A 27777-nucleotide genomic window follows, 5' to 3' on the forward strand; every position below is an offset into this window, starting at 1 on the left:
TGAAGCTTCTTCATCAGTGACTTCAGTGAGTGGATCAAGAGGAGCTGTTGCCTACAATCCTATTTTGAAGAATTTTGTAAGTGGTGTTTAGAATAATCAGTGCAATGAACACTTACGTATACCCACTCCTAGATTTAACAGCAAACAGTTGTTCAGAGGCATTTGTGAGTAAGTTGAAGGTGTGACTATTTTGGCATGCATCTTGTGGGAACTGAGATGTCCTCTCTCAGGATCACGGTACCACTGTCATGCTTAAGAAATCTGAGATTATTTCCCTAGTACCATCTGACCCCTAATACAGCTGTTCAGATAGCCGCAGTTGTATCAGAAAAGCCATACGTAGCCAGTTTTCCCAAACCAGGATCCAGTCAGGGGTTGTAAGTTGCATTTGGTTGGTACGTTTCCGTAGTCTCTCCTAACAGTTACCAACTTTTCCCGCCTCATAAGCTTGATTTTTTTTTTTTTTTTTTTTTTTTTGAGACTGGCACGATTTTCTTGAATGTCCTATATTTACTAATTGATTTTCTTTGGTGTCATTTCACTGGTTTATATCCCCTTTATTTCCTGGTCTACAGGCTTGATTATTAGGGTCAGCTTGAACTTGTGTTGGCGAGAATGTCTTCAAAGTGTGTAATGTTGCATTACATCAGTTTTACTCTTGATACAGAACTTGATCATTTAAGGCAGCCTCTTTTTTTTTTTCGTTGTAGTGATGTGCATTTCCCTTGAATAGTTAGGAATATCTTGGTCTCCATTATCCATTCACTTGATGATTTTAGCATTTATTTAGTCCCCCGTGCAGATATTGATTTGAGTTCATAAACTTGTTACGCAGTTGGGAGAAATGGAGAATGTCGCTCCCTGGTTCAGCAAAACCAGGTTGTACTGAGTGATACAGTGCCCTTCATGGTTTTGAGGTTCCTGGTAAATACTGAATATTACCCATTAAGGAAAAGTTGATTTTCTTAATAGAAATAGTCAAATTCCTGTTGAAGTTGTAGGGAAAAGAGTGCCTTGAAGGATTTTGTCTGGGAAGATTGTGGCTGTTGAGCTTCAGCTATTTTGACTATTTCATATGTTAAATTATTCATGGAACAGGCTGTCCTTAGCATGTAGCAGTTCCAGGGTCAGGAGGTCAGGTTCCTGGCTTCTAATCATGGCAGTGAGACATTGTCCCCGGGAGATCAAGTCCACCTAGCTGGAGGTGGGTAGCTCATTTAATTCTCTATTCCATCTAATTTAGATATACATAGCAAAGAAAGCCACACTGTTAATAGTTTTTATATGTGAGGAACCACAGAGCCTGCATCTTACTGCTTATTCTAGCAAAACAAGTTTTAGAAATGCTAATTTGACTGGTCGGTGCATTCTTGCTTTGACACTTCTAAAAGCAACTGAGAAGATACCACCCTTTCCCTGCCGTAGATAAGTCAGGAATTCCAGTCCACCCCGGAGAACCTGTATGCTGTATTGCAGTGAAAGGCCACAGTGCTGGAGTGAACTTAGTCACTTGGTAACATCCGAGGCCCCTGTGCACAGTGTTTTGTGTTTTCAGGAGTCCAGTGCAGAACAAAAAACTGCACGTTTACCTTTGATTAGTAGCACAGGGCTTTGGGATGGTTGACCCTTCCAGAAAACATTCAGATTATGCTGTCTGTTACAAGTACATTTGTAACCTTGTCTACTCTAAATGTCGGAAGGAAAATCTTGAGAATTTTGGGCTGTCAAAGAAGTTTTTAGCACATATCTGTCCTTTACCATCTGTCTCTTATTCCCTGTTTTGGGATGTGTTTGCCTTAATAAGTATTAGTACTGGTTGTGACAGTCTTAAGTTAAACTTCATAATTTAAAAAAAATTTTTATTTATCTTTCTATATTTATTTATGGTTGCATTGGATCTTCTTTGCTGCATGTGGGCTTTCTCTAGCTGTGGTGAGCGGGGGCTACTCTTCGTTGCAGTGTGTGGGCTTCTCATTGCAGTGGCTTCTCTTGTTGCGGAGCACGGGCTCTAGGAGCTCGGGCTTCAGTAGTTGTGGTTCGTGGGCTCTAGAGCACAGGCTCAGTAGTTGTAGCTCACAGGCTTAGTTGCTCCCCAGCATGTGGGATCTTCGCAGACCAGGGTTCGAACCCGTGTCCCCTTCATTGGCAGGAGAATTCTTAACCACTGCGCCACCAGGGAAGTCCCTTAACTCCATAATTTTAAAACTGGAAGAAAGTGTAAGTTCTCCAAAAGATTCTGACTACATTGTTTTTGTATTGGACTCTGATATGTAATAATAAGCATTAGGCATTCCATTTGCTGTATGCGACCTGAAGTATCAAGGGCTACATCTCTGACCTTTAAGTGCATGCTATGCAGAGCATGTAACTGCCAAAGCCGTTTAAAAGCGTCATTCCTAACAACAGTTTTATGGAGTAGGTGTTAAGGAACTTCTTTACTAGAATTATGAGATGTTGGCATTTGGCTTGAACTTCTCAGAGTGGGTCCTGAGCAGTATTTTATAAGCTTCCCGGTGATTCTAGGGTGCCACTGGATTGAAAACTCCCGGGATAAGGAAGCAAGGTCATAGCCCCAGTGGCATGGTTGGAAATTGAGAACAGCTCGGTCCAGAGCTCATGCTGTAAATTACAGGGGTTTATGTACATGTAATTATCTTTTCTGCTTGCCATAGAACTGAAAGAGCATTCCTTAAACATAACTGCTTCCCATCTATCCATCTCCACCTCCACTACAAACCTTGGCAAGGAGTTTAACTACTTGTAATCTCTTAGTAAAGGTTTTGGTAGCAAGTTGTGGTGTCAAACCTGTCTCCTGAGCTAGCTGATACGTATGTGATGGCAAGGATGGTCATAGTAGTGTCTTCAAAATCATAAACGTATTTTTCACACTTCCATTTCTACTCTTTCGCTTGAAAAAATTCCTAAGTGGGCCTGAGGCGACCAAGGCAGCTGCATTGAGTAGTGTACGTGCACTTCCATCCGTCCGGGCTCCCCGTTTTCATCATTGCATTTTCCATGGAAGATACTTTGCAACATGAAATGTGAACCATGGCCTGGAACCTGACTACTCTTGTCCTCCCCAGAGGACGTTACTACGTTACCAAGCTTGGGCAAAGGTAATTTGGTGGCAGAGGTAATGAATTCAGTGACTTCTCAGTAGGACTTCCCCGGTTCACTGAGGTGGACTTCTTTCATAAGCACGGCTACCTGCGCCTGCAATCATCCTCCCTCGTGCCTTTTCCTTCCCATGGTAACCGTCCACTTCCACCGGGTTCAGTTTAGATGTTCCTAGTGGCAGGTAGCTTGCCCTCTTGTGCCCCCTGTCATGATAGCCACTGGAGCGAGGTTTTCGCAGTCGGGGCCTCCACTTAGGGTGGATGCGTGTGGGGAGGGAGGAACGGGGAGCAGTTCCCCAAAAGGAGAATGGGGAACTCGTGTCATTCGACCTACATTTATAGTTCCTGGTCAGGCCACAGAGATTCATGCATTAGGCACATTTTCTCAGTACCTGATGCTTAGGTGAAGTTCCTACCATTTATGAGGCAGCCTTATTTGATCATTGGAGCTTTGGGGAGCCTTCGAACCAAGAACTGATTAGACCTGGATGAATGTTTCAAGGTCAGGAGAAGATTTCTGTCTGATGTAGAGGGATGGGCATTTCTTTCATTGCCTCCAGGTGGTATTTTTAACTTGGGAGAGTGAAACTGTGCAAATGATATGGTCTGTTTACCACAGATGAGGTGACACTCGTCTCCAAGCTGAGACCATTTGCTTATCCACTAATATTTTGGGTGAAATATTCTACAACATGAACCTGAGCAGATAAGACAGAGGTCAGAGTTTTCAGTCACAGACCCCAGGAGTTACGTGTGACTTCTAAAAACGGGGCTAAGTAATCTCTTACCTCTCCCAAGGGTTACTGGTACCTCTGTACCCAGGCCTCCAAAACCCTTCTGGTTTTAGCAGCAGGGCCTTGCTCGTGTTTGAAGCTATGTAGCATCGTGCAGGCAGCATGGGCTGTGGTGTCGGAACACATTGAAATCTTGGCTCTAGGTCAGTTGTTGGCTCCTATTTGAAACTGAGCCAGTAGCTCTAAGCTCATCTGTAAAGTGGGAAAAAAACCTATATTGAGGAATCACTGTGATGGATGACGTGAGACGTTGTTGGTAACGGGCCTAGCACTTGGTAGAATAATCAGTGGTACCTCTTGTTTGTTCGCAAACTCTTGCTGCTGTGCCACCAGATAGCAGGCCACTTGAGAGGATCACCTCTCAGTGTTGGGCAAGTCTGAAATGGGACTGCATGAGCCATCTCTGGAACACTCAGTGTCCTGTCCAGCCACTGACTCCGGGGGCTGGAAGGCAGAAGCTGATGCGGGGGAAGCTGGTGAGCTGGGAAGTGGAGGAGGTGGTGCTGCAGGGAACTGGAGAAGAGCCCTGTCCCTCCAGGGACGACAGCAGCTCCCTGGCTCTGCTGTGCTGTGGAGAGATTCTCCAGGGCTGGGGTGCGTGGGGGGAGCCGTCCACTGTTTTAAAGTGTGTTTAACGCATTCTTGGCTAAACCTGAGCCACATTTTGAAAATCAGTTTTTCTTGGGCATTTAGATCTTGATTCCCAATTAGTTCACAATTTAAACTTTGGTTAGAAACGCGATTTGGCTTTGACAGTTTGAAACAAACACTACAAATAAAATGGATTAAAGTTTTGTTAATAACTAAAATTTTTCTTATAACTTCGGGATGCTCCAGTCATAGCCCTTCCTAAGGATTTTACCATACTCCATTTTTATTCTTTTCTTGGGTGTTAATACTCCTAAGAGACCCAAAAGAATGCCATCTTATCATGAGCATGGGAGTTTCTGGTATTTTTGGCTGGTTAACTCTAGGTTGGGGCACAGAAGCCCAAAGTCGATTAAAACCTGAGATGCTAGAAGTGAGGTTGAATCCTCTTTCAGAACAGTTCCTCTTAATACATTAATACATGATGAGTCTCTTTTAATTGCTATCTTTCAGACATTTTAAGTGTTGGAACCCTTTTTTCAAGAAACGAAGAGTTCTTAGAATATTTTTTTATAGTAGGCCTCAGGTGTTGAGCATGTTTTCGTTCTTTGTATAGTTTATAAATTTTCTGGATTGTTTGACTGATACGTTTCTATTCACTTCTTCACAGGCAAAATAGGTACACACCTGTATAATCAGAAGTATCCATAACTCTTTTGGTAAACGTTTGACTTAGCAAAATTACAAACTCATGGCCTTCTATGAATTACTTTTTATTATTTTTTTCTCATATTGTCACATCCTTATTTTCCCCTAAGAACAGAATGCTCCAACATCTATTCTGATTACAAGGAATCAACCACTGTATTACTTTGCCATCTACAAAGGTCTCTTGCAATATAAGGTAACGTTCACAGGGTTTGGGGATCAGGACACGTACATAAAAGGGGGAGGGTATGCTACTACCTCAGGCTGCACTCTGTTCCCTCAAGATTCACAGCCATCTCACATGCAAAATGCATTCACCTCATCCCAACATCACTGAGAGTGTCAGCCCACCACAGTCTTTAAGTCTCATCTAAATGTCATCAGTTCCACATCCCCCAATCTCATTGTCTTAAGTCAGGTATGGGTGAGATCTGGGTATGATCCATCCCAGGGCAAAACTACTGTCTGCGGTTTTATAACTTGTTTTAAAGTTATCTGCTCCCCAAAATCAATGGGAGGCATAGGACACCAGCAATCGGACAGAGGACACCACCTTTGACAATGGGAGACAGTGGAAGGAAAAGGCATCACTGGTCTCAAGCAGTTACAGAATCCAGCAGGGCAACCAGTATTAGGTTTTAAGGCCTGAGCATTTCCTCTGCTTGAGCTGCCTCCCCCGGAGCCATCCATTCTTTCCCATGAAGGGTGGCACCTGTTTACGGTTGCGTACTTCCATCAGTCTGTTTGCTGCCCCTACAATTTCAGGAGTCGAACAGCCTTTCGTTTTTGTCCCCTCTCTGTCCCTCAAAGTCCAAGCTGGCAGTGGTTCTGCTGGTGTAAAATGTTCAGCCTAGGGGGTCTCCTGTGTATGTCATGGGAATTCACTCTGTTACACAAGAGGTTTCTCCACGGATCATTTCTGGATAATCCCATCTCTCTTCCTGGCTTCTGCTGAAATGGTTGAGGGGACCCATGAGTTACACACCTAATCTCTTCCAAAAGCCATCTGTCCTTTTAATCCTTCTGAGACACTAGAAAAGGGCTGCCCACCCACACCCTTGGCTTTTCCTCCAGAGCACATGTCCCTTGATAGTGAATCTCCTAATTTTAGCATCTTTTACAGTTTTACTGTGGATATATAGATAAAATATATAGACATATAGATGGTTGATACTAGGATATGAGTACAGAGATGCTTACTACAAAAAACGCTGTTACAGCACACAGGGTCACTAGGAAGCAGCATCAGCTGGGGCTGTTGGCCCGAACAGAAGGCAGCACAGCCTTGTTGTACGTGCCCTTTATTCAGCCATAAAATCTTCCATGTCAGACCTATGCCTGAGGTGGGTGTGGAGGTGGACATAGAAAACGAGAGGATTACAGTAAGGGCAGGCCTGTCCATCTTAAACCTAGTGATTTAAAGGCTAAGAGAGCTTTTACAAAGCCCTGCAAGCCCCTGAGCCTGGCCAGCTGACGGTACATGGGAGTTAGGTGAGGCCACACACTAGATCTGACTGCAGTGCATGGGGTTTTTGTTTTTGAAATAGTTGAGAGCTTTACATAGATCTGTTTTGAGCAGTTTTTGTGTGTAGTGTCTCCTTTAAAACCACAGCTCCTTAAGGCAAATGTCCCAATTCCGTGGATGAGGTAAAATGAGAACAGGAAGGTAAATACTCTTAGGCCAATTTCACAGCAGAGTAAAAATTAAACAGAGAGGTTGAGTATGTCATCTGAGGCCACAGAGCTAAGAAGCGTTGGAATCGGGTTATGAATCCAGGCTGTCTGAACTGCCTTAAATGCTGAGCAGGCATGAACAGGGGATTAGGTGGCTGGACGGAGGAGAAGCGTTCTGCAGGCAACAGGGACAGTTGACGTGGACAAAGACAGCATCAGTGTGAGCCTAGAGAGGAAGGACACTTAGCTGACTGTGGCAAGAGAAGTGGATCAGGATGCTCTGAGTTTCAAGTACCAGGAAGTCTGACTATTGGCTCCAACACTGAAGGGAATTTATTGGTTCACACAACTGAAGATTGAGTAGTGGGCTCCAGGCAAAGACTCAGCAACTCAGTGATGTCACCAAATACTAAGGATTATCTGCCTTTGGAGTCTGAAAGTGGCTGTCAGCCTGGAAGGGAACCCCCCAATTCTCAAAATACTTCATTTCTTCCTTCAAGGTGGCTGCTCCCATAGTCACCAGTCAGCAGAGAGGGGAAAAGGGCAAGACACGTCCCATACTGTTAAGGGCACCGCATAAGTGGCTCACATTCCTTTCATTCAATTCCCATTGGCCATTATTTACTGGCAAACCCACACCTAGCCGTCAGGGAGGTGGGACGATGGAGTCTAGCAGAACGGCCTAAACTTTTAAGGAGAAAACTTGTCATGGTTCAGGCACGAGCTCCTGGTGTCTATCCCAAGTACATGTCTGTCCTGACATCCTGAACCACACACGTCAGCTGCTTCTCACGCTGGCCTGTGCTTCCCGCCTGCAGCCCGAGTTCCCGGCATCGGTTAGGCCCCGTGGCGGAGCAAGTCGCCACGGCGAAGCACCATGCTTGCAAAGGGGGAGCCGCTGGAAATGGCTGAACTAGCCACCGGCCCCCGCCTGAATGTCACACCACAGCTCGCTCCATCACTGACACCCTGAGGGAGGGGCCACCAGGACCATCCCTACCGGTGGCCTCTCCCCTGCCTCCCTGGTCCTGGTCTGTGGCCCTTCTGATCCCCGCAACGTGCCCAGCAGACACCGACTGACCGTCCCTCTCTCACCACTCTCCTTACATAAGTGGCCTTTTCTCCCCTGGACCTTACATTGCTTATTTTAAAAGGGTGACCTCAAGCCCTGGTCCAGCTCCGACAGACCCCTCGATTCCAGGAGGAGAAAATCTCAGAAAAAGCACAGGCCGCAAGTAAACGCCTGGGAGGCGAGTGGGGGTTGGCGAGGCCGGGCCAGCTCCTGCCCCTGGAGAGCACGCAGGCGGCGGGAGGGCCCAGTCTAGCGGCCCCGTCCACTCAGAGGGATGAGGACGAGTAACTTCCACAGGGCGTGTCTGATCTCGCAGAACCAGACAGGGCAGGAGGGATGCGCACCTACAGTTGCACACACATCTCAGCTAGCCTCACACACAACTGCAGGAGCGCGTGTGCAGGACCAACAGCTACCGCGGGACGTCTCGCCGTTGTTATCGCGAGAGCAAAACTAGCGCCCCGCGCCCAGTTAGAGGCACGTCGGTTCCACTGCGCAAGCGCGGTTCGGCCAGCGCCCCTATTTTCCGTACGGGCGTGACGGTGCGAGGTCCAGACGCCGAGGGAGGGCCGCCTACTGGAGCTCTCCTGCGTTTTCTTCCCCTCCCCGGGTCAATTCTCAATTTCGCTTCCGGTCCGTCACTTCTGGTCCTTCCCAGTTATCCTTCCGACTCAGAAGCCGGTGGTGCCGTCAGCGAGAACCTTTAGTTCCCGTCCGGGTCGGCCGCGCCTGGGGCGGCGAAGCTCCCTGGGCTGGGGCCGCGCGGCCTGAGGGCGGCGCCCTCCCTCGCACCATGGTGAGCGGGGCGGGGAGTGAGGGAGGCGAGCGGCGGGCCGGGTCCGGGGCGCCCAAGGGACCCCTGCGGGCTACAGGATCCGCGGCCGGGACGCGGGGGTCTTCGCGCCGCGTGAGCCCAGAGGCTGGAGGATGCTGAGCCTCGGCGCCGCCGCGCCGTCCGCGGCCGTGCTGAGTCCGGACGGCGCGCTGTAGTTCCCCACCGGGAAGCCGAGGCTCCGGGAGGCGCAGGGCCGGCGCCGCGTCCCGTGAGGGGCCCAGCAGCGGTTCCTACGCTATTTGCCTTGTGTCTGCTCTCCGGCTCCCCGACGGAGAGCTTCCCGAGAGCAGGGTCTTCCCACCTCTGCCTCCTTAACGCCTGACACGGTGTCTGGCGCGTTGTCGGGGTCCAGGGATGGACGAGTGGCCGGCGTCGTGTGACCGCAGGAGGGTGTGATCGCTGTGAGCGGGCGCGGGTGGTCGGCTGCTTCATTTGTTCTAGAAGCGCCACGACGGAGCACGCAGAGTGCCGGCACAAGGAGGATACTCTTACATGTTGGTTACCATGATGGTCTCATTAAGTGAAGCGCACGACGGCGTAATAAATGGTAGAAGGTGTAATGGATGCCATTGTAGATTGATGAGCCCAAGATCCGGAGGACGAGAGAAGCCGGTGGACAAAAAACAGCCCTTTCTATTCTCCAGCCCTCGGAGGATATGCCCCGTATTACAGCTTCATACTAGCCGGCTCAGCCTCTTGATTCTGCCTCTTGTTTCTGAACTCTGACAAACAGGGAATCGCCAGTCTCCGTTCCCTAGCAGGACAGAAGGATCCCTGGGCCTGGATGTTTCTGGCAAACTGTCACCAACACGCATTCATATTTGTGGGTTTCCATCACCCCTGGTACATGCCCTTATCACAAGTTCATGTTTTTTGGGGGGAAATTCCTATGAGTTCTCTCAAAAGCGAGAACCGTGACCAAATTCCTAGTACCCAGCGTGGTGTTTAAAGCATGGAGTAAGCATTGAGAAACATTAAATTAAATACTTAGAATCTGTAGGCTTTAATGAAATAGGTAGGACACATCCTCAGCCTTCAAGATGATGGCTTCTCCTGGGAGAACCTCTGTTTTATTTCTTAGTAGATATTGTGTTCATTTATCTACAAACAAACTTGACAAGTTTGTTTCTGTGTCCATTGAAAGGGAGAGTCAAAAAGATTTAAATTGAGCTCGCTTTTGCTGAGCATCTGATGACTTCATGTATTTATCTCATTAAATCATCATGACGTCTTTATGAGATAAAAGGTATGATCCCTGCTGTAAAGGTGGGGGAACTGAGGCTTAGAGAGACAACTTCTCAGGGATGGTAAGTTGGAGAGCCGGGAGTGAAACTCAAGTCCTTGACTCAGCAAGTACTCTTTCTACTTACACTGCAACCCAGAAAACGTGTTCCGTGCCTGACACTGTGTTTCAGGGATAATTGACTTGACATTAGTGCAACAGTATTTAGATAAAACTCACTTTGTAAAAGCCAGTCTTTCCTTCCTCAAATTTCACTGGCAGGGAACAGACAATTGTGATGCTGGGTGGAAATTGTGTGGTAGGTATAAACCCAGACAGAGGAGGGCAGCCTGGCTGGGATGAAGGGGCCACAGAAGAATTGTCTGGGACGGTGATAACACAGGTAAATTCTGAAGGATGAGTGGCCAGATCCAAGGGGTTTGGGGGGGGTGGAGGAGTAAAGACTTTAGGTAGAGACAGCAGCGTAAGTAAGGCCACAGGATGTGGGCATCTTTTGATTGTTGTTGCGATTGTTACTGTGTTCATGTACTACTTCAGGCATTCTGCTTGTGCCTGTGTCCTTGTGAAACTTTTCTCTACAAAGTAAATGAAATGTTTTTCTAGAAAGTAAAAGAAAAAGCTCTTTAAACGTGGACATTTTTTTCCCCTTCTCTCTCCTTTTAGGCCCGAAATGCAGAAAAGGCCATGTACGTATCAACTCGATTTCTTCTGTAAATTTCTGTTTGGTCTTTTGGTATAGCTTTCTTTCTCTACCTGTGTTGAAATAGTATTCATATAGTATTTGCCCATACATTTCTTTTCCCCATAGTGTTTTCTGACAGCTCCCAGAACTTACTTTGGATGAACATTCGCTCACCTGGGGTGGTGCAGGGGCTGTTAGAGTGACAGCCCATAATATTAGTCTTTTTAACATCTGGATGTGTTGCTCACCACAGTGGCCTGACGAGTGGAGTTTCCCACAGTCCAGTCCTTACATGCCGTATGGGTGAAAGGAACACAAATCCTTATAAGCCCTACTTTTTGGAACATGGAAACCCATAACTTCTCTGTGGTTTCTTGATTGCAATATGTATATATGTTTATGAGTGATGGATGACATTCAGTAAGGTCATGAGCAGATTTACCCATCCAGGAACTTGGATGATAAGAGATCTTTGAGCAGGATCTAACGGTGTCTTCTCTGTTCCCGGTAGGACGGCCTTAGCAAGATTTCGCCAAGCTCAGCTGGAAGAGGGAAAAGTAAAGGTTGGTTTAAATCTTCCTCATGAATTTTTAAATTATTGAGAAGAAGTGCAGTAAAACTCCCTCCTGAACACACTTCAGACTCCAGATCTTCCTCTTCCTCGTCCATGCTTTCCTGTGTCTTATGAGTCTGTACACTTGAATCCCAGGTAGCTGGGGCAGTGTGATGATCTGACTACTTGTGCTTCTGTCTGCTCTGTAATATGATGATTGGGTTTCCATGTTATCCCAGCCTTGTCTAATACTGAATAGTACAAAGTGGGGTGTGCTGTCAGGAGCAGCTCTAACCTGAAACCAGTAATGACCTTAGCGCGTGGAGACTCAGCCAGGTTAGGGGGAATATGTACTGTTCTTTGAATATTTTTGTTTTGTTTTTTAAAATTATACACACACCCGCACACACACCTGTATACACACAGACATGCATGTATGTGTATGTTTGTTCTAAACACTGAGAGCTGTCATTTCCTAAGGTAGTATAAATATGTCATGAAATGGGTATAACCGGGTGTACTTCGCCATCTCTCTATAACAACTGACCCTGAACAACACGGGTTTGAACTGCATTAGTTCACTTATACACGGATGTTTTTCAACGGTAAATACTACAGAACTACACAGTTTGTGCTTGGTTGAATCTGTGGGTGCGGAAGAAACACAGATACTGAAGCCTGACTGTAAGTTATACTTGGGTTAACCCCCATGTTGCTCAGGGGTCAAGTGTACTGGACTTTTACGTTGTTTCCAGTGGCTGCCTGTACCAGGTACAATGCAGTGAATATTTTTGCCTGTGTAGTTCTTTCCTAAGGAGAGGCTGCAGCGTGAGCCATAAGGCTTGATGAAGAGCACCTGGAACTGAAGCTGCAGATGTCTTTAGCCTGTTAGACATTTCAGGCTTCAGGCCCGAGTCAGTCATGAATGTTGCACAAAGCTTGTAATTTCATACAGTACAGCGGCAGCATGTGTTTTGCTTTTCCTTAGGAGCGAAGACCCTTCCTTGCCTCGGAGTGTACTGAGCTGCCCAAAGCCGAGAAGTGGAGACGACAGGTATGTGCTGGGTGAATCTGATCTTACGGAAGAACAGGTCTCTGATGGCTTTTGTACCTACATGACTCTTCAACCAGAATTCTAAGAATTTTTAATTACTGATTTTGAATTATATATTTCTTATGCTTTCAGACTTACTCAAAAGTCATAAAAATATATTGCCTTTTATTTTTTTCACAGATCATTGGAGAGATCTCAAAAAAAGTGGCTCAAATTCAGAATGGTAAGCTAGCCTGTCTGTTTAAAGTGCTCGATTCTCAAATCCACAATTAGCCTTGGGGACGTCAGCGTCCTCTCTCAATAATCAATAGAACAAGTAGGTACAAAATGAGTAAGAACATAGAAGAACTGAACAATACTATCGATCAGTTTGACCTAGTTGACCTTTATGGAAGACTCCACCTCACAAAAAACAGTACAATTTCTTTTTGTAAGAGCAAATGGAATATTCAGCAAAATAAAGCATATTTTAGGTTATAATATGAATGTTAGCAAACTTAAAATAATTAAAATTTTGCAAAGTATGTTCACTGATTATAACACAGTTAACATAGAAATCGATAACAAAAAGATATCTGGAAAATTCCTAACTATTTAGAAATTAAACATACTTCTAAACAACCCATATATCTAAGAGGAAACCTCAAGGAGATTAGAAAATATTTTGAACTGAATGAGAATGAAAACGTAATGTCAGAATTCAGGGGACAAAAAAATTTATGGCGTGCAGGTAAAGCAGTGTTTAGGTGAAAATTTATAGCATTAAAATAAAAGAAAATAAGAAAGGTCTCAAGTCAGTGATCTAAGCTTCTACCCTAAGAAACTAAAAAGGAGGAGCAAATTAATTCCAAAGTAAGCAGAGGGAAGGAAATAATAAAGAGAAGAAATCAATGAAATTGAAAACAGAAGATGAATAGAGAAAATAGAACAAAAGCGGGTTCTTTAAAAAGATCAGGACTTACCTGGTGGCGCAGTGGTTAAGAATCCAACGGCCAATGTGGGGGCCCACGTGCCGCACGCAGCAGCGGAGACCCAGCGCAGCCAAAAATAAATAAATTAAAAAAATTAAAAACAAAAACCAAAAAAAAACCTCAGCTAACTGGGAATTGAAGGGAACTTTTTTTTTTTTTCCTGATAAGGGACTTCTACCAAAAAACCTATAGCCAGCTATAGGTTGAATGCTTTCCTGCTAAGATCAGGAACAAGGTGGAGATATCCATTCTCACCACCTCTATTCAGTATTGTACTGGAATTCCCTTCCAGTACAATAAAGCAAGAAAAGGAAATAAAAGGCCCAAAGATTGGAAGGGAAGAAAAATGCTCTATTCTGAGATGACATAACTTTCTGTGTAGAAAATCCCAAGGAATCTACAGAAAGATTTCTAAAATGAATAAATGAGTTTAGCAAGATCGCAGAATAGAAAGTCAATACACAAAAATCAATTCTATTTCTATGTACTAGCAGTGAACATTTGGAACTAGAACTTTTATTAAAGTGTTATTTACAGAAGCATCAAAACACAAGAAATACTTAGGTATAAATCTAACAAAATATATGTATGACCTGTATGCTGAAAACTATAAAACAGTGATGAAAGAAGTCAAAGAACCAATCAAATGGAGACATAGACAGTGTTTGTGGCTGGGAAGACTCAATATAGGAAAGGTGTCGATTCTTTTTCTTTTTGAAATCTATCACAGTCAAAATCTCAGCAGTGGTTTTTGGTTTATGTTGACGAACTGTTTCTAAAATTTAAATGGAAAGGCAAAGGAACTAGAATAGCCAAAGCAGTTTTGAAAAAGAAAAAAATTGGAGTATTCATAACACCTAATTTCATGATTTAATGTAAAGCTAAAGCTATTCAAGACAATTGGGTATTGGTGAAAGATAGACACACAGACCAATTGAACAGAGTAAGAAGTCCAGAAATAGGGGCACACGTATGTGGTCAGTTGACTTGACAAAGGCACAAAAGCAATTCAGTGGAGAAAGGGAAGGCTTCTCCCTTGGAATAGCCCCAACTGCTCCTGGCTCCCAGCCGCCAACGACTACACCTCAGCAAACTCCCTGTCGTCATCCCTTTAAATCTGTCCCTTAGGGACTTCCCTGGCAGCCCAGTGGTTAAGAACCCGCGCTTCCACTGCAGGGGGCACAGGTTCGATCCCTGGTCGGGGGAGGTAAGATATGACGTGCTGCGCGGTGCAGCCAAAAAATAAATAAGTAAAAAATATAGACTATAAATCTGTCCCTTAGGCTCAATTTTCAGGCCCTAGTCTTTGTCGAAGATGTTCCCACTTAACTAGGTGTTGCTTTCCTGAAAGGACTAGACTGACACAGACTGCCACCAGCCCTGATGCTGTCGCTGCCTCGCTGCATCTTGGCTGACACTGATTGGACGCTGTGTCCCCACCTCTAAGAGTTCACTGTCTCAGTGGCGGTGTAAATGGAGCTGCAGGGTTGCTTCAGTTTGTGTTTCTGTGGTTGCTAGTGAGGGTGAAGCTCTTTCCCCCCCGTGCTGCTCAAACTCTGTGCATGACTGTTGCCCTTCCGTGAGTTCGGTGTGGGTGGGTTTTCTTATAAATTGAAATAGTATCTTTGTGTTATGCACCTTTTTAGGTGTTGACATTCACTCTTAAGGCTACGACATCGAGTGGTATTTTCAAGAAACGATAGGACATTTTTGTTTTCTAGCTGGTCTAGGTGAATTCCGAATTCGTGACCTGAATGATGAAATTAACAAGCTGCTAAGAGAGAAGGGACACTGGGAGGCCCGGATCAAGGAGCTGGGTGGTCCTGACTATGGGGTAAGCAAGCCGCGGCCCTGGGGGCTGAGCACGGGCGCTGTCTGCCTGCAGGGTGGCTCCTGCTGCCCCCGCAGCCCTGCCACAGAGTAGGCACTGGAGAGATGAAAAGAGGCTTGACAGTGCCTGTTGCGCGTGGACAGGAAACGTGAAAGCACGGGCCAGTGGTGCTTAAAGGTCCACAGCGCAGGCCTCAGCACGTGTACTGGCCAGGTGTTCCAGAGTGAGCCACGCGGGCTCCCTGGGCCTCTTGTTTGAAATGACCTTGGCCCCTCACAGTCTTCTCTGAACTCCTTGAGAACTGGGACAACCATTCCATTGTAGTCTTCTGTACTCAAGGGGGCCCTGGGGACATGGCTGTGTTTCCTTTCTCTGGATTCTTTAAATGCAATATTCCAGAACAGTGACTTTCAAGCTTTTAGGCCCATGACCCACTCTAAAATAAACACACACACACACACACACACACACACACTCACTCACTCACTATATCACAGCGCAGTACTGAAAAAATACTTGGTATATGTTGCTGCAGTTTGATATTTTCTATTCTGTTCTATCTTGATTTTTTTAAAAATTGATGATTATGACCCATGTAATGGATTTCACGACCCGCCAGTGGGTCTCAACTTTGAAAAATGCTGCCCCAGGCCCTGCCCCATTTACCCAGGTCATTTGAACCAGTAGTATCTAGTCAGTGGACTGTAGTATGTTATGTAAGAAATATGTGCAGTTTTTCTATGTATTTAATGCAAAACCACAGTTCTCACGTTAGTACCTGGCCTAAAAATGAGGCATTTATTCTTTTTTTTTTTTTTTAAAGGAATTCCTTTATTTTTTTTTAATTTTTATTTATTTTATTATTTTATTTATTTTATTTTTGGCTGTGTTGGGTCTTCGCCTCTGTGCAAGGGCTTTCCCTAGTTGCGGCAAGCGGGGGCCACTCTTCATCGCAGTGCATGGGCCTCTCACCATCGCGGCCTCTCCTGTTGCGGAGCACAGGCTCCAGACACGCAGGCTCAGCAGTCGTGGCTCATGGGCCTAGTTGCTCCGTGGCATGTGGGATCTTCCCAGACCAGGGCTCGAACCCACGTCCCCTGCATTGGCAGGCAGACTCTCAACCACTGCACCACCAGGGAAGCCCGAGGCATTTATTCTTGTTGCAGAAAGAAAGGCACTTCCACTCCTGGAGTACCTGTGCTAGGAACGTTCTCACTGCATCTTCAGTAGTTCTGTGACGGTGATTTTGCTCCCTGTCAGACTGCTTTAGTGCAGAGGTTTATTACCCTTCCTGGAAGGGTTACAAAATTAATATGTATGATATTCTTAAGTTCCACCACCCAGAGTCAACAGTAATGTTTTTATGTATTTCCTTCTAGAGTCTTTTTTTTTTAATTTATTATTTTTATTTTTGGCTGTGCTGGGTCTTCGTTGCTGCGTGTGGGCTTTCTCTAGTTGCGGTGAGCGGGGGCTACTCTTCATTGAAGTGCACGGGCTTCTCATTGCAGTGGCTTCTCTTGTTGCGGAGCATGGGCTCTAGGCACGTGGGCTTCAGTAGTTGTGACTCGCAGGCTCAGTAGTTGTGGCACACGGGCTTAGTTGCTCTGTGGCATGTGGGATCTTCCCGGACCAGGCCTCGAACCCGTGGCCCCTGCATTGGCAGGCGGATTCTTAACCACTGCGCTACCAGGGAAGCCCTAGCGTCTTTTTAATGCTAAAGAATTTTATTTTCATTTTCTATGTACAAAAGTAACATTTAGGGAATTCCCTGGTGGTCGAGTGGTTAGGACTCAGCACTTTAACTGCTGTGGCCCAGGTTCTGTCCCTCGTCGGGGAACTAAGATCCTGCAAGCCGTGCAGCGCAGCTAAAAAAAAAAGTGACACATTTAGAGTTTGTTTTACAAGATGGTGGTGATGGTTGCATGACACTATGAATGTACTAATACCACTGACCTGGACACTTAAAAATGGTTAAGATGGTAAATTTTATGTTACGTGTATTTTAGTACGATAATAAGAGAAAAAGTAATATATTGTTATTAAGTTCAGAAAAGTATAGAGCAGAACACCATGCAGTCATGATGCTTTTAACTAGGAGCAGCTTCTGGAATGTTTCCGTACACTGTTTTTCCATGAGTCCTGTAACTGAGGTCATACTCATGTATGTACAATTCTGGTTCTAGGTTTTATACTTCTTTTCAAAATGGTAACTTTGTATAAAGAGTACCTACTTTTATGTCAAAAAAAAAAAAGAATACAAAACAAAAAATATAAAAATTCTAAAATATAAAAAAATTTGGGCTTCCCTGGTGGCACAGTGGTTGAGCATCTGCCTGCCAATGCAGGGGACGCGGGTTCGAGCCCTGGTCTGGGAAGATCCCACATGCCGCGGAGCAACTAGGCCCGTGAGCCACAACTACTGAGCCTGCGCGTCTGGAGCCTGTGCTCCGCAATAAGAGAGGCCGCGATAGTGAGAGGCCCGTGCACCGCGATGAAGAGTGGCCCCCGCTTGCCGCAACTAGAGAGGGCCCTCGCACAGAGACGGAGACCCGACACAGCCAAAAATAATTAATAAATAAATAAATAAAGAGAAAAAGATGGTTCAATTAAAAAAAAAAGCAACATCAGCAACAACAAAAGCAAAAATTCCAAATACTTCTTTGGCAATTCTAATAAAAGGATGTATTTAAAAAAAAAAATTTTATATATTCTGTGTGTGATATAGATTACATTATGTATTTTCCTACCACCCAGAAATGACTGCTATTAACATTTTCTACTTATCTTTCTAGAATTTCTTCTATGCATATATATATATTTATTTTTACAGATAATGGTTCATTATTCTAACTATATGCTTTGTTCACTTAACAGTTTATCAGACGCATATGTTCATGTCAGTAAATAATCATTTATATAATCGTTTCAAAAAGCATTTCTGAGCTCACAGAAAGTTCCACAAATTGTATAGAGAAATCCTATGTACCCTTTATACAGATTTACCAGTTTTTAACATTTTGCTGTATTTGCTTTATCATTTTCTGTGTGTACCTTGAGATTTATTTTCTCTGAACCGTTTGAGGCTTAAATACATCATGTTCCTTTACCCCTTAATACTTAAGGGGTATTTCCTAAGAAATACTTTTGTGTGTATTTCCTAAGAATAAGAATGTTCTCTTATATAAGCATGGTAGAGTTTAAGACATTTAACTTTGATACAATCACTTGGCTGTTTTATTGAGTTTCATCCTTTATGGCCTTTCCCCTTACGGCACAGAGCCTTGTCCAGGGTCACATACTGTATGCAGTTGTCAACATCATCATTTTTAGTGGAGAGAATTCCATCTTCTGGATATTTCATTTGTCTTCTACTGCTTGTCATTTAGGTTTTTTGCAATTTTTTAAAGCTTTTTTCACTTAACATTACATTGTGTTTTTCTAAGTCAATATCAGAGTTTCGTATGAACCATCATTTTTAAGCTATAGGATATGTTCCATCCTGAATATGCTATAATTTACTTAAATCATCCTCTTACTGTTAGGTATTTAGGTTGATTTTTAAGGGATTAAAAAAAGTACCTAAATATATTTCTGTGTACATTAATATTTTCTACCTTTAGCATTATTATCTTAAATCTATTTGCAAACATGGAAATAGTGGGTTTAAGGGTCAGATCCATTTTCTCTTTTTCCTTCCCAATAAGAAAGTTGGCCCTAAAATGCTGGATCATGAAGGGAAAGAAGTCCCAGGAAATCGAGGTTACAAGTACTTCGGAGCAGCGAAAGACTTGCCTGGCGTCAGAGAGCTGTTTGAGAGAGAACGTAAGTAACTGGTGTTCGCCGGGGTGTTAGCCTGGAAATCTTGGTCCTGCTTGTAACAGTAGACATGCCGTCTGCAGGGCACTCTTCCTATGCCGTTCCTTAGCCACACAGCAGCCCCGTGTCCTCAGAGGATTTTCGTTCTCAGGTGGGCACACAGTTGCGGTGAGAACGGGAACCCAGAACTCACAGGTGTCAGATTGCAGGCTCTGCCCACACCCGTCTGAGTGTGAACGAGGAGTCTCCCTGTTTGCAGTTCAGTCAGCTTCATTTTCAGTTACGTGTTCAGTTGAAAAAACTCTTAACTGAAGGACACATGACACCTCGGGCCGAACCCCGAAATGCGCAAGTGGAGGAGAGTGAATCCAAGCCGGGCACCCTCTCCGCTTCTGCCCTTCCCTCCACAGCCCTGGGAGCCTCCAAAATGCAGTTGGAAACCGCTGGTCTGGAATTTCTGTGTATCTTAATTTTGACTTTTCAAAAAGCCGTCCAAGCATTTTATAGAAAGAAGTGTGGAAAGCAGAGAAGGATGAGACCAGGATTCCTCTCACTGCTGGCGTTCTGCTGTTTCCTTCCAGTCGGTTTCCTGTTTGTTTAAAAATACAATTCTGCTTTCATGAAGCCCTGCTCATTCTTAAATTCATTATGCACACACTGGTTTTGCATGCATGATTGGCATCACTTAAAATAATTCAGAGTTTAAATATCATGCCGTTTATTATGAATGCAGTATAATTTTATTATAGACACGATGTAAAATACAGAAAATCAGAAAAAACACCCACGTTTTCACAACTTATAGATGATGGTTGTTGACATGTTGGGGTGTATCCCCTTCCAGTTTTTTAAGGCCACTAAAGTGAGGGTGTGCTGTGTATGTTACTTTTTTTTTTTTTTTGCTTTTACATTGTTTCTAAATTTATTTTTATTTATTCCAGTCATAGAGTTGTTTATTTTTTTAACCAAGAAAGTGCGCAACTTAGTCTTAATGCGTATAATGGAAATAGTAGCACAGGGACTTCCCTGGCGGTCCAGTGGTTAAGACTCTGTGCTTCCACTACAGGGGGCACGGGTTTAAATAAACCCTGGTCGGGAAACTAATATCCCGAATGCCGCACGGCAAAAAAAAAAAAAAATAGTAGCACAGTCCCCTTGATCCCCTTGACCCCCATCCCAGTGCCCTGCTAGAGGTGACCCGTCACTGTTATTATCTGTTTGGAATGTTCCCTTCCAGCCTTTTCCATGTACTCCCATGCTTATTTCATCAACTAAATTACATCAGCATAAGTGACAGTTGACTCAACCCCAATTACTTTAGGCAGAAAAGTCTATAAATTTATTGGCTCACATAACTGACAAGGTTGCCTTCAGGAATGGCCGGTTCCAGGTCACATTGCTCCGTGTTGCAGTTTTGGCTTCCATCCTGTGAGCTTTTTTCTCTGTCTCACTCTCCTCTTGTGGTGGCTGGTTGTCCGTCATCGACTTAAATTTTGTTCTCTCTCAGCAACAGATTTTTTTCCCCCAAAACAGTTCAAGCAGAATTCCCAGAGTTGAGTCTGGTTGGCTTTGGTTGGATCACAGCTCCATCCTGTGGCCGGAATGCATGCAGCGCTCTGAGGCTGCTAGGTTTCAGCCCTGTCCTGGATGCAGCCCACGTGGTGGAGGGGTGGACAGGGTTGTGTGTGCAGTCCGTCCATGTCCCCTCATGGTTCTCCTTAGACCGCCAAGTGATGTGACGGATTAGAGAGTCTCAGGGATTAACCGTACTTGGTGTGACCATCCCTCCTTTGCTATTTAGTTATTTCTAGATGTTTATAATTATAACATCTTTGCTGATCTGGTGCTTGAAACAATGTATTATTTTTATTTTTTTGTTCCCCCCATTACTAATGAAATTGACAGTTGAATTCAGTTACTAAATGAAATTTTCATACATAAAGAGTTTTTTCTTCTTCAATTATCAGCTTTTATTCTTTGACTAATCTGTTGGGTTGTCATTTCCCTTTTGATTTTCAAGTATTACTAAATATTCTGAATAGTAATTCTTAGTCTGAAAGTATTTTCTTCAGGAATTTCTCATTTATCTTTTTTGTTTGTAGTTTCTTTTGTTTTATCTGTGTTCTTAGTTTTTTCATTAAATATTATGGCATTTCCTGTGTTGTTAAAGCACCCTATGAAGCAGCATTAGTGGGGCTGCAGGATCCCCTCCCCTCCACCATGCTTGAGTTGCAGATCATAATCCTTGGGTGTCCAAGTTTTCACTGTTGTATAAATAACGCTGTGACGCACACCTCTGCCCATAAAGCTTTGCCAGGTTTTGTTTCTATTTTTTAAGTTAGGATAGATTCCTTCTAACTGGACTAATTGGGTCAAAGATTTCAACACTGATTTAATTTTATTTATTTATTTATTTTAAATTTATTTTATTTATTTATTTTTGCCTGCACTGGGTCTCCGTTGCTGCACGCAGGCTTTCTCTAGTTGCAGCGAACAGGGGCTACTCTTTGTTGCGGTGCACAGGCTTCTCATCATGGTAGCTTCTCTTGTTGCGGAGCACAGGCTCTAGGCGTGCGGGCTTCAGTAGTTGTGGCTCGTGAGCTCAGTAGTTGTGGCTCAGTAGCTGTGGTGCACGGGCTTAGTTGCTCTGCGGCACGTGGGATCTTCCGGGACCAGGGCTTGAACCCGTGTCCCCTGCGTTGGCAGGCGGATTCTTAACCACTGCGCCACCAGGGAAGCCCTCAACACTGATTTTAAAAAGAGTGGTACCACGTATATAATCCCATTACTAGTGTAGAGAAGTGCCTATTTCATGATATTTTCATGAACACACCTACTGTATGCCTGCGTAAGATTGTATGAGGAGAAGGCTTGAGTGAGATTATGACGGGAAATTCAGCTAAGCTGGTGAATTCTTTCTTTTAGCTCTTCCTCCTCCAAGAAAGACACGCGCTGAGCTCATGAAGGCGATCGATTTTGAATACTACGGTTACCTAGATGAAGACGATGGTGTTATTGTGCCTTTGGAACAGGAATATGAAAAGAAACGTAGGTCTGCGGGCATTTCATTTCATTGCTGCTGGCATCTGGTTTCTTTTCTCTCCCTTGAAAATGGGGTTTTATTTTTATTTTTATAAGGAACATTGTTTTTTTTAGGGCTTTTTTAAAAATTGAAGTAGTTGATGTACAATATTATGTAAGTTACAGGTGTACAGTATAGAGATTCACAATTTTTAAAGGTATATTCCATTAGCAGTTATTATAAAATATTGGCTGTATTTCCCATGTTGTATAATATATCCTTGTATAGCTTATTTTATCTTAATAGTTTGTACCTCTTAATCCCCTACCGCTAAATTGCCTCTCCCCACTTCCCTCTCTCCACTGGTAACCACTAGTTTGTTCTCTATATCTGTGAGTCTGCTTCTTTTTTGTTATATTCACTAGTTTGTTGTATTTTTTAGATTCCACATAGAAGTGAGATCGTACAGTATTTGTCTTTCTCCATCTGACTTACTTCACTTAGTGTGATAATCTCTAGGTCCATCCATGTTGCTGCAAATGGCATTATTTCATTCTTTTTATGGCTGAGTAGTATTCCATTGTATGTATGTACCACATCTTCTTTACCCATTCATCTGTTGATGGGCACTTAGTTTACTTCCATATCTTGGCAACTGTAAATAATACTGTTGTGAACATTGGGGTGCATGTATCTTGTCGAATTAGTGTTTTGTTTTTTTCGGATATATACCCAGGAATGGAATTGCTGGATCACATGGTAGTTCTAGTTTTAGTTTTTTGAGAGCCTCAGGGTGCTGAACCGGGGAGGATCTGGGTATGTCCCCTAAAAGCTGCCCTCCCGTCTGATTCCTGTCTGATTGCTGCCCACCAGGGCAGGATGAAGGTGACTCTTTCCAGCAGGGAGGTCTTGGCCTCGCCCTGCATGGTGTTTAACGCTTTCTTAGAGGCCAGAGTGAGTAACGCCTGCTCTCCCTTGTCTGCAGTCAGAGCCGAATTAGTGGACAAGTGGAAAGCAGAGAGAGAGGCCCGGCTGGCAAGAGGGGAGAAGGAGGAGGAGGAGGAAGAGGAGGAGGAGGAGGAGGAGGTCAACATCTATGCTGTCACCGACGAGGAGGTACTGGGCGGGCGGCAGGGGACCCCCTGGCACTCACCGCCTTCTCCGTGCCGTGGAGGATGGGGGGGCGGTAGCAGGAAGCACAGACGAGGGGTCAGGGTCAAGGCCCGGCTCTTGCCCCTGCCGCCATCTGAGGCTTCGGCCTTCTCTCCTAGACGGTGGGGACGAAGGTCACCTCCCGGCTTCACAGGGAGGGTTCCAGAGAGGAACGGCTGTGAGGGCACTTGTTAAACTGCTTTACACCAGGGATGACTTACTTGCATCTCAAGAGATAGGCCCTCCTGAACATGCTGGAATTGGATTTATAAACACATTTGAAGCCAGTGTGTTTTAGCCCATGACCTCATTGTTTCTGCTTAAATGGCAGTGCCAGTAACTCTTCTGTAGTCTTAACCAGCCCAGAGCAGAGAAGGGACTTCCTCAGGGGGTCCCGGTTGGGGATGGAGCTGTGATCCCTCAGGCAGAGCCCCCTTGCTCCCAGCACCCCTGCAGGCCTTGCTCCCTGGGCAGGTCCAGGATGGAACTGATTTGCTGGACTGAGCAAGGGGAGGGGAGGCACCCATGCCTGGACTATGGGTCAGGCCCTGTGTGACGTCACATGGCTTGCCGTGACGTCAGTGGCAAGGAAGCAGGCTCAGAGAGGCTTACGTCACCGTCACACAGGATCTAGCAGACCTGAGGTTCGTGCCCTCAGGCAGGCATTTGAAGCAGGATGGCAGTGTGCCCTAGGAAGATTTTCTCTAGATGCAAATAATCCATTTGCTCTTTCAAGGGATGTTTGTTTAATGAGTGGCTACTGTGAGGCCCACTCGAGGGGCAGGACAGCAAACACGCTTCGCTTGTGGCTTGAAGTCCGGGGAGACAGTCCGGTCAGCAGACACCGTGGGAAATGGCAACTGTGATAGGAGCTCTAGGTAGCAACATGGTGAAGGCAGGGCCAGTGAAGGCTTTGCTGGGGACGTGACCCTTCAGCTGAGATCCGGAAACAAGGGGGAATTAACCACGCGAAGAGGCAGCAGGGAACAGCGTGAGCGGATGACCCCATGGGAGCGTGGGTGACAGAGGACGGGCCGGTGGCTGGAGGGCAGAGTGGGGGCAGAGTGGAGGCTGGGGGAGGGGAGGTGGGCCGAGCAGGGGCCCCGGCTCCCCTGGGGAAGCGTTTTCCTTTACCGTGAGAGCGATGGAAGGCCATCAGAGGATTTAAGAATTGTTTATCCTGAAATGCTTAAGATTTACGGGAAGTTGCAGAGCTGCTGCCGAGGGTCCTGTGTGGTCCTTCACACAGTGTCCCCAGTGGCTTGCACAGTGACAGCGCAGTGTCCACCGAGGGACCTGATGTGGTATGACACGTGTGGGCAGTGCTGTGTCTTTCATCACGGGTGTGGATTCTTTGGGGCTACAACAGCCTTCCTTGTTGGAGTCTGCCCTGAGGAGTGGAACTTCCACCCGTGGGCTCGCCTGGGTGGATACAGCCCGACTTTCCCAGAGCCCTGGGACCGGTTTCTCCTACCAGCGGCATCTGAGAGCTTCCACCGCGGCTTTCCTGGCAGCTGGTGACGTGGGGCGGGGGCGGGGTCAGGGTCCGGCCCAGAGACCCGCGGGCAGTGGACCTGCCTCCACGCAGGCCTCCTCTCTCCTCATGCCTCCAGGGCTACGTCATTCCTTAGGTTATGAGTGATCTCTGCTGACTCACAGGCAGCCTCTGAGTGATGCTTTCTTCTAGGTATGCTTTTTTTAAGTTTAATTAAAAAAATAGATAATGTATTCACAAGACTCAAAACGCAAAACGTATACAGAGATTCCACACAGCGTCTCTTTCGCAGCCCTGTCCTCTGTCCGCTGGCTCTCACTGAGATCACTGGCTTCTCTTTTCTTCCTCGTACAAGAGGTCGCGCGATACACAGCGTTCTGTTGCTTCTTGTACTTAACGCTGTGTCTTGGGTGTCTCTCTGTCTGAGAACAGAGCTTCCTCGTCGCTGCTTTTCCTTTTAAATGGCTGCAGGCTGGTGCACGTTATGGCGGTGCCGGCACTTGTTAACGGTCTCGTCCGCGCGGCCTCTGGTTGTACTCTTTTGCAGTCTGACGAGGAGGGCGGCCAGGAGAAAGGAGGGGAGGACGGGCAGCAGAAGTTCATCGCTCACGTCCCGGTGCCGTCGCAGCAAGAGGTAGGACGGGCTGGGGGCCGCCTGGCCTCCGAGGGGCCCCAAGGGGCGCTGCGTGGTTTTCTTGGTGCTTCCTGTCCCTTGGGGCGGCTCTCTCTCCCGACCGCAGGGCGTTGGTCCCTGGGCTCAGGTTAGGGCGAGGCGTCCAGACGAGGCGCCTTGGGGGCAGCAGTTGAGCACTGTGTCGCTCACCTGCTCCCCGGCGGAGATCGGGGCCTCGGACGCAGGGTGCTGGGCTCCCGGCCGGGCCCAGGCGGCGTGTTGGCCTCGCGGGGCCTGCGGCCTGAGCCCTCCGCTCTCCCGCCCGCAGATCGAGGAGGCGCTCGTGCGGAGGAAGAAGATGGAGCTCCTGCAGAAGTACACCAGCGAGACGCTGCAGGCCCAGAGCGAGGAGGCCAGGCGGCTCCTGGGCTACTAGGGCCGAGCCGGGGCCGCCGCCCAGCGCCGTGGGAGGTGGGCCGCCGGGGCCGCCGGCCAGCGCCGTGGGAGGTGGGCCGCCCGGGCCGCCTGCCGCTTCTCCTCCTTCCTCCCTCCCCTGCTCTCGCCTGCATGCTGACCGAGGGCCGTTTGCCTGCCGGATGCCCCGGTGTCCCCTCGTCCCGGTGTTTTGCTGACGTGTGAACCCACTTACTTCTGTCTTGAGTGTGTAGGACACGCCGCTCCCTGTCAGCCTTTGAGTGTCTTACGTAGTCTCCTCCTGTCGTTTGGTGGGGAGGGCGACCAGTTAGTGACACTCCTAAAAAACGCAGACGTGTTTGTAACTCCTCTTGAAGAATGAGAAGGTGTGTGGGCCCCGAGCCCACATCCCACACGGCGCAGCCGGCGGAGCTCCGCCTTCGGGGCAACCCTGCCCTCAGTTCAGACCCCTCAGCTGGCCTTGCTCCTTGCTGCCCAGGTGGCAGGAGTTTGAGTTTGCTACTGCTGTCTAGGACTGGTTCTGCAGAGAGTTATTTTTATTAAAGATTTTTGTGTGAAAGGCAACCTCCAGGTCTGGGCTGCCTGTCTTGAGGCCGTGCCTGCACTGGGACCTGAGTGAGGTTCACAGTCACTGCAGGGGACGGGGTCCCGAAACACGCAGCCCTGGTGTGGGAGGGCTGGGACCAGCGGCGGCCCGTCTGGGAGCTGAGGAGGTGGCGGGGCTGTCCTCCCGTGGCCCCCGCACCCACGGCTGCTGATCAGGGCTGACGCGGCAGGGCCGCGGCGCCGGCCTGTGGGGAGCACACAGAGGATGTCCGGGAGTCGGTCCAAACCTGCCACCCCGGCAGAGTCTTTCCCTCCCGGTGGGGAGAACCCACAGCAGAGGCCGCGGCTCCGGGCAGAGTTGGGGGGGCTTCCCACCCTCGGGAGGGGTTCTGGGCGTGTCGGCAGAGCCGTGTAGCTGCCGCGGTCCCGGCGGGCCTCCCGAAGGAGACTGGGGGCAGCGGAGCAGTGCCAGCCTGAGCGAGGGGGTGACCGTCAGCGTGTGACCTGCCTTAGGATGTTCCCGAGCCAGGGTGGAAGGGGTCAGGCGGAGGCCGGGCAGGGCGGGGAGTGGCCGTGGGGAAGGTGACATGGGGGGAAGGTGACGTGGGGCTTCAGAGCTGTGAGGGGGAGGGGAGGGGACAGGACTGGGCGGGGGGCTTCCCTTCCCTGGACACAGGGCTGGAGGGGCCCCTCGGCTGAGCCCCTGGGTGAGTTTGTGCTGGGAGCAGAGAGGGTCAGGGCTGGAGCGCTGGGAGCCCCGGGGACCGGGCAGGGTCAGACTCAGCCCTGGGATCCACACCCAGCCGGGGGCTGGCCCCAGGCAGGGGATCAGGAGCGAACTCAGTGGGGACTTGGAGCCCGTCCCTCTGGACACCGGCCTTAGGTTCCCTGTCTTAAAGGCCAGGACTGGACCTGCTGCCCTCCGAGTTCCCCCCGGGTCTGGGTAGTCCCATGGGGTGGGCAGAGGCGAGGGGGGGGGGCCTTGGGACAGACTGGCCCTGGGGAGCGTTTGGAGGGCCCAGCTCAGACGGCCCAGTTACGGGGTTTTCATCCAAGGGTCACATGTGGGTGGGGCTCCTTGCATTCAGTGAGAGCAGGCGGTTCAAGCGACAGGTGTTTCTTATCCCTGGAAAGATGGTGGGCAGGTGCATGGAGCTCGGCCCACCTGGACAGTCCCCCAGTCTCCTCCCCTTGGCCCTCCAGGGTCTCGCGGTGGCTTCCCCGGATGGGATGCGGGCAGCACAGGACTCAGTGTCTGGCGTCTGAGGAAACGGGGGCTCTGCTGATGATGCACAGGTGTCCCTGGCAGAGGTGGGCCCAACCCCAGGCTGCTTCCTGTGCTGCAGGCCCCGGTTACCTGTCTGCCAGGGGCTGGAGAGGAGGTCTCTGCAGGGCTCCCCCAGGCCTGGAACAGCAGGGGAGTGTGGCCACTGGGGGGGTGTGATCTCCATGGCCCAGCTCCACGGAAACTTCGACAAAATCTGTTTCATGGTTTATAGCAGCTTTGGCTCTGCCCCCAGTTTCCCAAACAGAGATATACGTGTCCATGGACTTCGCTCCCCTTCCCTCTCCCCTCT

The 27777-nt window shown here is 47.3% G+C and overlaps 1 protein-coding gene across 2 annotated transcripts; it reads left to right on the plus strand.

The window, feature by feature from the left end:
- The first annotated feature begins 8457 nt into the window (after positions 1–8457).
- On the plus strand, positions 8458–26218 carry ISY1 (ISY1 splicing factor homolog). Of its 2 annotated transcripts, none has more exons than XM_057554825.1 (11): positions 8458–8748; positions 10694–10716; positions 11224–11275; positions 12254–12319; positions 12500–12542; positions 15012–15124; positions 18826–18943; positions 21863–21985; positions 22945–23075; positions 25154–25240; positions 25548–26218. In XM_057554825.1, the coding sequence occupies exons 1-11, from the start codon at positions 8746–8748 to the stop codon at positions 25653–25655; spliced, it is 867 nt and encodes a 288-aa protein (XP_057410808.1). In that variant the 5' UTR covers positions 8458–8745; the 3' UTR covers positions 25656–26218. The 2 variants fall into 2 exon arrangements, with proteins under 2 accessions (XP_057410808.1, XP_057410807.1); XM_057554824.1 differs by lacking the exon at positions 8458–8748 and adding an exon at positions 8786–9610.
- Positions 26219–27777: the final 1559 nt, after the last annotated feature.

This window comes from Balaenoptera acutorostrata, chromosome 10, assembly GCF_949987535.1.
Source record: "Balaenoptera acutorostrata chromosome 10, mBalAcu1.1, whole genome shotgun sequence".
NCBI classification, from domain to species: domain Eukaryota; kingdom Metazoa; phylum Chordata; class Mammalia; order Artiodactyla; family Balaenopteridae; genus Balaenoptera; species Balaenoptera acutorostrata.